General features: G+C 54.3%; 1 protein-coding gene across 1 annotated transcript in view; it reads right to left on the bottom strand.

Annotated features, from left to right (window-relative positions):
• Window positions 1-263: 263 nt before the first annotated feature.
• DDX31 (DEAD-box helicase 31) overlaps window positions 264-12276 on the bottom strand; it is a 73549-nt gene continuing 61536 nt past the window's right edge. Inside the window, exon 20 of the mRNA XM_065928189.1 lies at window positions 264-995. Coding sequence (XP_065784261.1) covers window positions 806-995 — 190 coding nt within the window. The 3' untranslated portion in view covers window positions 264-805. The remainder of the gene's footprint in view (window positions 996-12276) is intronic.

The following is a 12276-nucleotide window of genomic DNA, read 5'->3' as shown; positions in this document are numbered from 1 at the left end:
TCTTACAGTTATTGGGAAATCAATACGCCCCGGGGGGTTCTCTTTCAGACCTCCCAGAAAACACAACGGGGGAGGGGCAGCTGTGGCCTGGGCCACAATACAGACCCTGAGCCTTTCTGGAACTCAAGATGGGAGAAAACACTCAGGACATTGGTGCCTTTTGACTTTAAAGGCAAACTAGAAAAAGGCAACAGTAAATCAGTTAGCCCCAAGAAAGTACGTTTTCCCCTTGACAAGGACAGAGCATCGCAGGTGAGTGCATATGCGGGAACTGAGACCATTTGTGAGGCATTTGTGACCCACACCAAACGCTCATTTGGTCCTTTTTAATAAAGCATTTGTATACATCAAGAAAACGATCTGATAGTCTTTTCTCTTTACCAATTCCAGTTTTTAAAATCCTGTTTTACAAAATTCAGGCTAACATACGTGTAGAGGGTAGCTTAAAGTGAAAGGTGAAACTTCTTCAAAACGGCATCACCAGGCAGGATCCCCTCCGGGTGGGTGCCGCAGGACGTCAGGATTTACATTAAGTGATTAAGTGCTCATGTGATCTACGGGCAGTGATGGAATACATTTGAGAGGGGTCTTACACAAGGCAGGTTAATCAGATAATCCACCCCTTGCTGACCCCCGCCCCTGCAGGGACGGGGGGCTGCAGGGGGTGGCGGTGGCACCCTCAGGTCTCATGGGGCTCCAGGGTCCACCCTGAGGCCCCGTCATATGCAGGCAGAGGTTAACATACTTTCTGGGACGTCTCCCCGTCCCTCCGGGAGGCCTGGGGGCGGTGGGGGGGGGGGTGGATTTAATCTGTTCCCTCGGCAGAGGCTGGGCCCGGGTTTCGGGCGGTGCTGCGGGGCTGGCTGGCCGGCCCCGAGCGCGTGTTCTGCTTCCTGACCTTGGCGCTGCCGGTCTCCATCCCACTGGCGTATTCGGAACGCAGGATTTCAGCAAGGCGCTGCTTACTCTGGGTCTTCTTCCTCTGAAGGTCAGGCCTGAGGAGCAGTGACAGCGGCGGGGGAGGGGGGGGAGGAAAGGAAACTTTATTATTATTATTTTTTTTCCTTCTTCATTTGGGAAGAGGCGGATGGCAGCTGGTTCCAAGAGTGCGGAACTGACATTTTTGTATTAACAGAAGTACAATCCCTTCAATAGCGCTTGTTTTGATATTCTATGCACCACAAGATTAGATACGCTGCTGACAGATTTTCATAACGGTGGCAAAATATCATGGCATTTTTAAAAGTGAGGCTTTGTTCTGTGTTGTTTTCACGGAAAGAAAAGAATGAAACACACATACTCTGATGGCAAATGAGGTGTGTGATACAGCAGTTTGCCAAAGGATGGGGGGAACCCACCCTGAAACTCACAACACTGCACGCCGGTGCCTGGGAGTGGCTCCTGGGAGCCCCTGCCCTCGGCTGCCTCCTGGGGACCTACCTGCCTGGGAGGCCGGCGGGGGCTGCAGTGTCTGCCACAGACACCTCCTTCCTGACTGCAGAGCCTCTGGTAATAAAAATCATTTCTGACCCTAAAAGCCCCGCACCCAGGTGTGCCCGGGCAGACGGCAGCGCGGCATCTGCGCTGGGGATGGACCCAACCCGCACAGAAGGTGCCGAAGCCTGAAAATCAATGTCAGATGGTGAATCCTAGTAACTGGTTTCAAAAGGCAGCCTCTTCATCATTTATTTGATCAGAAGATCAGAGGGGGAAATTTGTAGAAGTTCAATCGTACACAGAAAAAATGATTATGAAAACTGAAGAGTAAAATAATGCTTCCTAAGACAGGATTTTATCCAAAACAACAGGGTCGTCACCAGAGGATCCGTCTTGCTGAGCCCGCAATGCCTTCAACCCTGAGGCGGCAACGGCTTGGGCTCCTACAGAAGGCAGACGCTACCCTCTGCTATCTGCATCGACAGCATTCCCTCTGCTGTAAAATCAGAGGATACATCAGACTGAGAAGAAGTAAAACAAAACTCCTTCAAAGCCCAGGAAGTAACGACGAGACTAATGCTGTGCCGGCAACGTGATTAGGAAGTCTGTAACCAGGTCACACTCACACTGCGGGGGGCGGTGTACACGCGACGGTGGGGCTAACCCGTGTCAGTCACACAGTGGTTTCCACTGTCACCAGCGGGGAGGCACGCAAAGCCAACCTGAGCTGGGAAGCAGACTCGAGGCCGGGGGATAACAGTGCCCTATGGTTAAGGGCAGGCGTCTGCGGTAACACGGCTGTGTGTCAGCGCAGGACAGCCTGGCGGGGAGCTCAGAGACGGCGCGGGGAGGACTGTCACTCCACAAGGCAGGCTCGATCACCGTCTCAGCTACAGACGAGGAAACCAAGACCGGAGGAGGGGAAGCAGCCGCCCCAAGACCATCCACCTCCCAAGAGCATAAGCCAGATGCAAACACGGGCCGTGGACTCAAGCCTGAGCTCTTCCCACCAGAAGCCAGTCCGGGATGGAACCATCGGGTGGGCAGGAGGGCCCAGTGGGATCAGGGATGACAAACCACCACGTTTGACATGGAGGAGGCCTTCACGTCTCACAGGAATGTTTCAGTGGGGCGATGCAGGCAGAGGCCGGACGACAGAGGGAGCTGTGAGGGGAGAGCTGCAGCGTGAAGAGGGGACCGGGGCTGGAAGCCTGCTCTGTCACTCACTAGCTGAAGGATGTTGATGGGGGACTCAGGCTTCCGCGTCTGAAAAATGGGGATGATCCTTGAAATGTAGTTCACAGGCTTTGTAAACATGAAAGAGAATAAGACATGGAGTGCTGGCTGGTGGCTGGCACGTGAGCTGCAGACAACCACAGTTAAAACCAGGGCAGCTGAAATCCAGAAAGGCCAAGTGACTCCCGCCAGGCTACACCGGAGCTGGGACTGACTCTTGGGCCTTGACATCAGCGCTGCGCTAACCCTTTCAGACGGGCAGTGGCTCTAACCTCCCGGGCCCTGGTGGAGGTTCGTCCATGCTCGGGGCTCATGTGCGGGTGGCAATGAGCGGGAGATCGGCCTGCAGCTGAATGCGCCCAGCGTGTTCCAAACGGAATGCTGCCAGTTCCCGGGCATGCAGTTTATTTTTAGTCGGGTGACATGACAGACAGAATGGAAAGGTTCTGACAAGAAGGAATGCTTTTTCTCCCCTTCTTGTTTGAAGCCAGGTATTCACACGTGTATAATTTTAAATGTAACAACCCAAGTTTCAAAATATGCAAAAGTTCAGTCAAAATATCCTCCCAGCAGCCTAAGCGCTACTGCTCCGATGTGGACTCCTGCCACTGCTAAGGCGACATAAATAACCGGCATCTGACTGGGCACTGATGCACCAACTGCCGACAGCGTGGGCACAGAGCGGGAACGCGGCCTGCGTCCAGCCCGGCGCACGGCAGCTGCCCGTGCTCAGGCTGCTGGGCTCAGACCTGGCGTCAAAGGGCACGGCGAGGCGGGTGGTGTAGCAGTGTGTACACACACACACACACACACACACACACACACGCATGCATGCATGTGATGTACCGGGGTGTACACACACACACACACACACACACACACACACGTGCGATGTACCAGTGTGTACACACACACACACACACGTGCAATGTACCAGGGTGTACACACACACACGCACATGCATGTGATGTACCGGGGTGTACACACACAGGGACACGTAACTGTACACACACACACACAGAATGTGATGCACAACTGTATGCACACACCGCCCCCTGGGCTCCCGCCTCAGTCTGCCTCCAAGTCATGGGAGATTGGTCCTTCCTGGCTGACAAACTCAGCCAGGCCTGGGCTGGGAAGGTGACCTCTAGCGGGTGGCTCCCGCCCTTGATCCAGGCCTGGGGCTGTGGAGGGTGACCTCTGGTGGGTGGGCTGTGCCTTGATGAGGAACATTTCTCAGGGTCTCCAAGTCTACCCGGACTGAGGCAGAGAATGCTGGCAGAAAGCTGGATGTGCTAGTCTTGAGATTATGTTCTCAACACTTCCTAAGTATTTTACGATTTTACTCTAATCACTATTCTTCCGACTTGAGACCCAAACTCCAGCTCTTGAGAGACGGTCCAGAGAGCAAACAGGGGGTCCTGCCTTCCAGGCCCGGACCTCTTCTGCGGGAGGAAGGGCCTCGGGGTCGGCCCTGCACAGGTTCCCCCTGCTGACACCCTGACGGGACCCTCCTTTCACTCAGCCAGCTTGCCGCCTGCTTTTCCTTTGTTCTGGGGCCCAGCGCTCGAATGGACGAAGTACAGATGGGAAGATGAAACGACGGGTGCATGGGGCCTCAGCTCCTTCTCCTGCCAAGCTGCAGTTCTCCCAGAAAATTGCCAACTTTCTTGCCCTCCTTGCCCTCCAAATACCCAAGCCCCTCTCAAGTGGGCATCCTGAGCATCCACCGGAGTAATCCCGTAGTTACCAAGCAACAGATCAGTTTATCTAACCACAGGGAACTCCCTTGTAGTGAAGGCTGGGTAACCCCCCCTCGGTTACCAGGCTGGATTACCCAGCAGGACAGGCAGATGCCACTTCCACTGCCAATGAGGTGAAATCGCAGCCTAATTAGAAAATCAATATGCTTGGGAGGATGACCACTGAAAAAGAGAGCTCTCAGGACCTTCTCCCAACGTCACCAATAAATTCAGAGACAACCATCCTAGGTAAAGTCAGTCTAACACACGGCATGCTTTTGCAGGACAGAACTGAACATTGTATCAGAGGATAACAGATGCATTTTTATGTATTGTCTAGCCTCTCAATATTTTACATTTCACAGCTTTAGGATCATGCTTAGAAAAGTCTTCCTCATTCCAGCTTTTTAAAAATATTCAAGTATACTGTCTTTCTTGAAAGGAGATCAAACTAGTCAATCCCAAAGGAAATCAACCCTGAATATTCATTGGAAGGACTGATGCTGAAGCTCCAATACTTTGGCCACCTGATGCGAAGAGCCGACTCATTGGAAAAAACCCTGATGCTGGGAAAGACTGAAGGCAAAAGGAGAAGGGGACGACAGAGGATGAGATGGTTGGATGGCATCACTGACTCAACGGACACAAGTATGAGCAAACTTCGGGAGCTGGTGACGGACAGGGAAGCCTGGCGTGCTGCGGTCCACGGGGTCTTAAGGAGCCGGACACGACTCACCAACTGAACAGCAACACTTCCCTCTGAGCCTGCTGCTGCTTTAATTCTATCTGGGTTTTGTTTTGGCTTATGGTAGGATGTGGCAAATTCAACCTTTTCTTCACAAGAGTTATCCAGTTATCCCAGTCACTGAACAAGAACTCTTTCTCCCATGGTCTTGAAATCTACCTCTAGAACATTCCTTCAGACGTTCAGAACACTTTTTGCTGGTCATATTTAGAGAGTACATGATAATGGTGATGGTGATGATGACAAGGTGGCCAGTTAATAGGTCCACCAAACATATTAACATACAAGCGAATAAGAACTATCCGGGTGTTCAGCAAATTTAAATATGAAAGCAAGTCAAATCAAAGTCACTGAAAAGAAGGCTTGAGGCAGTCTCCAGGTTTGCACCCTCCCGCCTGGCCCCGGCCCTTGCAGATGAATAATGGCCCGAATCTGAGGGGGTTTAGGTGGCTCTCGGGTGACAGTGAGAGTGACTGATAACTCCAGGTAGAAGGTGACAGGCCATCCTCCACATGCAACAAAGTCGTTTAGGTACAGAACCCACTAGTGTGGATGGGAAGGTCAACCCACTGAAGGGACACACGCTGTCAGATCTCTGACAGCCACGGAAGAGGAAGTGCATCAGGCCTCCTTAACCCCAGCTGCTGTTTCGGCAGAGACAAGCACTGATGGGCAGCCTGTCTTGAGGATGCCTTCTCTGCGGTATCTTAGAATCAAACCAACTCGAGCGTCTGTAAAAACTCCTACGACCCCAGAAGACACTGTGTTCCGGGGAGCCCTGTTAGAGTGGTGCGTGCTATCCCAGCAAAGAGCATGAGTGGCTCGTGGACACAGAGATGGAGGAAAGGTGGGTCTCGGCCTCACCCGAGGACCAGCCCCCGTGAGGAGCCGGGGCGGGCGGGCGTCAGGCCGTGTAGGTCCCAGGTGACCAGCAGGGAGATGTCGGCCTGCCCTGCTGCCTGGAGAGGCGCCGTGCTGGAAGCGGGGAGAGACGAAGCCCAGAGACGGCCGGGGTCTGAGAGCCCTGAGTGAGAACTCCAGAAATGTGTGGAGCTTTGGGGTTACCTGAGTGCCAGAAACTTTCCATGGGTCCCAACAGGATGCAGGCGGAGGACTCTGACAGTCCTGCTGAAGCCCAGCGTGCCCTCCCCTGACGACCCTCTAGAGTCGGCGGCTTCCTCTAAGCCGAGATGTCTTACACCTCAGGAAGGGCCTCCACGGGGTGGGGCAGGGGTTACATGAAGGAAAAACAAAGAGCGCTTTATAAAGTCTAATTCTCTGTGAAACTGTCAAGATGGAGACACACAGGCTGGACATGGAAATGATGACGCTTTTGGAACTGGTGTGACTGCATCCTGTGAACACTGACTGAGACGGATGAGCTCGGGGCAGGATTCCGGCGCCAGTCCCTCTGGGCCGGTCCCGCTCAACACTATTGTCAGTGGCTTGCATGACATTACGAGGCGTGTCTATCACACCTGCAGACAAGAAGCCAGCAGGGACAGCTAACACAATGGGCGGCAGGACACCCACGACACCCTAGCAGGCCAGAAGGATGGGCTCGCTGAAAGGTGACCCTGGCCTGGGGCCACTGGAGGGCTTGCTGGTGGGTCAGAGGAGGAGGGTGGTCTGGGTCGTCACACCTGCACACAGGCAGGGGCTCAGCTGCCAGAAGTTTCCGCCTGAACCGCGGGCTCACCTGGCGCAAGGATGGGAGAAGCTCCAGTGTGAGGCCAGGAGGCCTGGGTGTGAGTCACCACCCTGCCCCGCACTGGGGAGGGCCAGTACCTGAGGACACGGAGGGCCAGAGGAGGAGACCCACGGCTCTACGTGAGTCCGGCTGGGGCTGAGTGCCACCACTGGCTGTGGTGACATGCGTAACTGCCCTCCTCTCTGGGCTGGCCGGTCTCTACTGCACGTTTAGGCAGGTGGATGAGCCAGATTTTGAAAAGAACCTGGGTGGAGAGAAAAGCCACCCAGATGCCGGGCTGGGCGTGGGGCAGCTGGAAGCGCTGGGGCAGTGCGGCCTGGGCCCAGCCACCAGGGCAGAGCCACCTCGGGTGGGGGGAGGATCCAGCGCCGTCCTGCAGAGGCCGTGGAACCTACTCTCTGAGTTTAGCCAAGGTACCTAGTTCTCCCAGCGTCAGTCTGCTCAATTTCAAAGGATGAAACGAACTAACAAATCAAAGTGAGTATCAGAGAATCTATCGTGAAGGCACTCAGAAAGTGTTGACCATTATTATTATCAGCAGCAAGGAGAAGGGAGACGAGGGGCGTCACCAGATACCTGACGCGCTGTCAAGTGGACCCGGGGTGGCTTTGATCCATGAAAACACCACCCTGTACTGTTCCGTTTGTAAATCACGCACATTCGGCATTTCAATCTCAGAGACTAAAGGGTGGAAGATGAAAATGGTCACTTTGGGCTTATTTCAGGAGCCCCAACTAGTGAGCAGGGCCTGCCCTGGAGGCTGTGAGCACCCTACCTCCACCAGGAGCTAGAAAACACAGGCCTTACAGAAGACCAAGGAGCTCTGTGACTGGCGGCACGGGACTCAGGCGGGCGGGAGCGTTCAGGAGGCGTCTGCGAAGCTTGCGCTTTCTGTTCACAGACTCAGAGAGAAGCGGGCAGGGGAAGGAACAACGTTCACTAGACAACGACTCCAAGCCCAGCTGGGTGCCGCGTGTCCACCATCTCTCCCCACACTCCACACGACCTGATGAGCCAAGCCCTGGCCCCTTCCCCCTGCACCCTCTGCCTAGAGTGGGAAGGAAACGAGAGAAGAAGTCGGACCCACATCTTGCCCGCAGCTGTCTCTTCTCAAAGATCTGTCTCAGGAGCAGAAAGCTTCTCCAACCCACTCCAGGAGGGTTTGCTGCTCTGCTGGCTTCAAATCAAATCCTTCCACATAGGCAAAAAAACACCTCCTGCTCTAAGTCTGCTTCTCCTGTTACACAGAGAATTATCTGTTCACACGGAAAAAACACACCCTTCACAGAATCCATCTACCTGTTACTCAGCACAATATCGACTCCAGAAGCCAGAAGCCTCTTGAGGGTGCACGCAAGGCAGCAAAGCACCAGGCGGGCTCCGGGATTGCCCAGAGTCGGGGCCACGTGCCTGGGCACCTCCCCTTCCTCACCAGCTAGTCACTGGGGACCCAGCCTGGAGCGGGGGCCTGGTGACGTCTCTGAGACCATGCACACAGACTCCACACAGCCAAGGGCACACACGTGCCCTTGGGAGCAATGTTGCTGCACCAGCCAAGAACAGAAAACTCACAGGCAAAGAGCCACACACCACACCGCGGGATGCTGGTTCTCAAACCACGTCCCCCTCCTGGGCTGGCCAGTGGGTAAGACATCCCTCTACACTCCAGCCTGCTGTCGGGAACTCAGGACCACAACACAGAGCACCTCTGAAAAATGCCTGGAGCTGTTCCGTGTGGGTCCCAACCAGACGGAAAGGCTCTGGGTCATAAAAGCAGCGAGGACACACAGGGTTGGAGACGTGAAGGAGCCCGAGGGACGTGGGGACAGGCGAGAGGACGGGAGTGGCCGCCTTCAGGGGAACGGAAGCTGTGTGAGCAGCACATGGAGAACCGGGGGACCGGCGTGCTCCCTCCTGACTCATCCATCGGTCTGAACTAAGGGAGCCTCCAGCCAGGACAAGGCGACGGAGGGCTCGTCTGGCGTCTGCTGACGCGTGCTGGGCCGGCCACATCTGATTCCTGCGCCAGGAAGGCGCCAACGGTGAATGCGACCCTCCCAGCAGCCTCCCGGGAGAGGCGGGCTGGGCTCCTGCTCTTTGCTGTCAGTCCAGACTGCTCGCCTGAAAGTGCGCCCTTGGTTCCTGTTGTCTGCAGGTGACCCAGGTGTGGAGGAAGTGCAGGGTCACTGGGAAATTCCACTAATCGCCTCATTAGCCGGGTGGGGACGAGGGGGCGTGTGCTCCACGAGGAGGCAGAGAGCTGGTAATTGCACGGTGTCAGGTAGGAAAAAGCAGGGGTAGAAGCAAGGGCCAGATGCAAAGGGGCGCATGTGCAGGGCTGTCATCACGTGGAGCTTGGTTGTGGCGGAGGGCAGGGAGTGGCTGACAGCTGCACCAGGGTGCTGTGAGCAGGAGGGCCAGCTCTCTGCAGAGCCCTGCCTGCAGGGCTCAGCCTGCCAGGGCTGCCTGTGAACATGACCCGGGACTCAGTAAACACATCATCCCCGAGCGATCACGGAGTACCCGGGTTCTCCTCCCAGAAGAGACCCAGCCACTGACCACAGCACTGGTCCTGCCCCATGTCCCGGTCTGGACGTTTCTTCTTCATACAAATGTCCCAGAGAGACAATCCAGTGTAGGCTTCAAGGCTGCCCTTGACACAAAGGCCAGGAGAATATACTCTTGTCTACAGCCTGTGCAGCTTACCCAGGTTCTACGTGAAAATTCCCTTTTAATCCTTGTTGTTGAGTCACTAAGTTGTGCCTGATTCTGCATCCCCATGAACTGCAGCACACCAGGCTTCCCTGTCCTTTACCATCTCCCAGAGTTTGCTCAAATTCAGGTTCACTGACTTGATGATGCTATCTATCATCTCATCCTCTGCCGCCCTCTTCTCCTTCTGCCCTCAATCCTTCCCAGCATCAGGGCCTTTTCCAGAGAGTCAGGTCTTGGCATCAGGTGGCCAAAACACTAAAACTTCAGCTTCAGCATCAATCCTTCCAATGAATAATCAGGGTTGATTTCCTTTAGGATTGACTAATTTGATCTCCTTGCTATCCAAAGGACTCTCAACTCTCCTCTAGCACCACAATTTGAAAGCATCTATTCTTTGGCACTCAGCCTTCTTTATGGTCAACTCTCACACCCATACATGACCACTGGATTGGAAAAATCATAGCTTTGACTATACGAACCTTTGTTGGCAAAGTAATGTCTCTACTTTTTGATACATTGTCTATGTTTGTGATAGCTGTCCTTCAAGAAGCAAGTGTCTTTTAATTTCATGGCTGCAGTCACTGTCCACAGTGATTCTGGAGCCCAAGAAGATAAAATCTTAATCCTAACTCATCTTCAAACCACAAGTTCATGTGACGAACTCCTCACTGCCCTCCTGTGTTGAGGACACCCCATCACCTGCTCTGAGAACACACTCTTCCAGGTTCCCAGGGGCTGACGTGGTCTAGATGTTCCAGGTTTGACAGTCAAGTTCAGGGACACTTCCATCTCATTCTTTAGGATTCCAGACTTCCTTCAGGCTAAGGTCCAGCAAACTGACCCTCCACAGGGCATCTGCTCTGGTCTTGTCCAGGCTGGTGGAGGCCCCCCTTGCAAACCCACTCGTCTCCACACTCTGCAGGTCAGTCCCCATGCCTCCTCCACTGTGACATCGGGCAAACAGGGCCAGAGGCTTGGTTCTTCTCGGGACTGCTTCATGCCATGAGGAAAGTGACTGCATGGTTGTTCTCTCAGGACGGACTAGCCAAGGAGTGGTCGGGGCTCCAAAAAGCAGGATTTGCTGTTTGCTGAGCTCATGAAACAATTAAGAGGCATCGGCCTGGTTCCCATGCAACAATTCCTCTTTTCTCTTCCCTTTGTGTCTTCCTCTCAGGATGACAGCAGGCTCTGAGGTTCCAGTCATCTATTCGAAAATACTTCCCGAGCGCCTACAATGTGCCAGGTCAGTGCTGGGGCTGCGATGAGGAAAACCAGACAGAGCTTCCACCCTGAGCTACATGGAGGCAGAAGAGGAGCAGATTCGACCCACACATGCAGACACCACAGACGGCAGACGGCTGTGGCCACAGCAGTGTGTTGAGGGGTGGTGAGGTGTCCGCCCAGGCAGGAGGGCCAGAGAAGGCTTCCCTGCAGGAGGAACGAAGGCCTGAAGACAAAGCGGAGAGGGGAGAGGCCCAGGCCCGCAGCACGCTGGGCAAAGGCCCAAGAGGAACACGAGGGAGCAGGGATGTCAGTCGGGCTGCGGGAAGCGAGGGTATGTTCTCATGACGAGAGTAAGGAGACCTCACCGAAAGACCGGAAGCAGTGAGGGCCTGATGGGTGAGGGGAGCGCCGGTCAGCAGGGAGCAGAGTGGCTGCAGAAGACTCAGCAGTGGACAGCTCCAGAAGTGCAGTTGTGGGGATTCATGAGGCCGGGGCTGGGGAGCTAAAGGAAGACACCGGTCACTGCCAGGAGGCCAGAGGGGCCAGGAGACGGGTCGGCATGGCAGGACACTGCCCTGAGACTGGGGATGTAGAGATACCCCGTGCGTCCAAGCGGGGCTTGGTCCAGCCTCTGCGCTCATGTCTGGCCGATCTGTCTTCTGACAGAACGGCGACTGGCTCCACGAAAGGGAGAGAAATCTCACAGTGGGCAAGATTCCAGGACTGCCTTCAGCTAATTAAGTGATATTAGGGAGGTTGTAAATGCCACATAAAAACTGGCAGGCAGGCTGCTCCTAAGGAGGAGAATATTGCCTTGCAGGGAGATGCAGCTGCAGTGTCTTCACGTTTGTCTTGGAGGCACCAGCTCGTGTGTTCAAGGTGCTTCCTGATAGCAAAGTTCAAGGTGCTAAAAGGTTGGCAGTGAATGGCACGTTCATGCTCTCTGTTCCAGGGACACTTAAGTGGCATGAAGGCCGGCAGGGAGAGCCAGTGCTCCTGTCCTGGTCAGCATACCCACAAGTGCTCCCCAGCCCAGTCCCAGACACAGCATCGAGGCTTTGTACTCATCACTGGTTGATCCCCCAAAATGGTAAGCGATGCAACCATGATGCCATGTGGGCAAAACCCAGACTCTTCATCACTGCATGACACGACCAGCATTTGAGGAATAAGAGGAGGGCAGGGAGATAGCTGACGGGGGCAAGGTGGATTCTTTACCATCTGAGCCCCAAGAACTTCTCATACCAGAGTATATTCAACATGGTGATTTTTGCAGGTTATTAACAATTATTAAACAAGTGAGAATCATAGAGAAGAACAGAGCAAAGGCCTTTAAAGATGAAAAATGGGAGGAAACTCTCACTCAAAAAGATGCATGGACCCTAATGTTCATAGCAGCACTACCCACAATAGCCAAGACATGGAAACAGCCTAAGTGTCCGCTGACGGAGGAAGGGATGAAGAAG

This window comes from Muntiacus reevesi, chromosome 3 (genome assembly GCF_963930625.1).
Source record: "Muntiacus reevesi chromosome 3, mMunRee1.1, whole genome shotgun sequence".
Taxonomy (NCBI): domain Eukaryota; kingdom Metazoa; phylum Chordata; class Mammalia; order Artiodactyla; family Cervidae; genus Muntiacus; species Muntiacus reevesi.
This window is presented reverse-complemented; position numbering and strand designations above follow the sequence as displayed.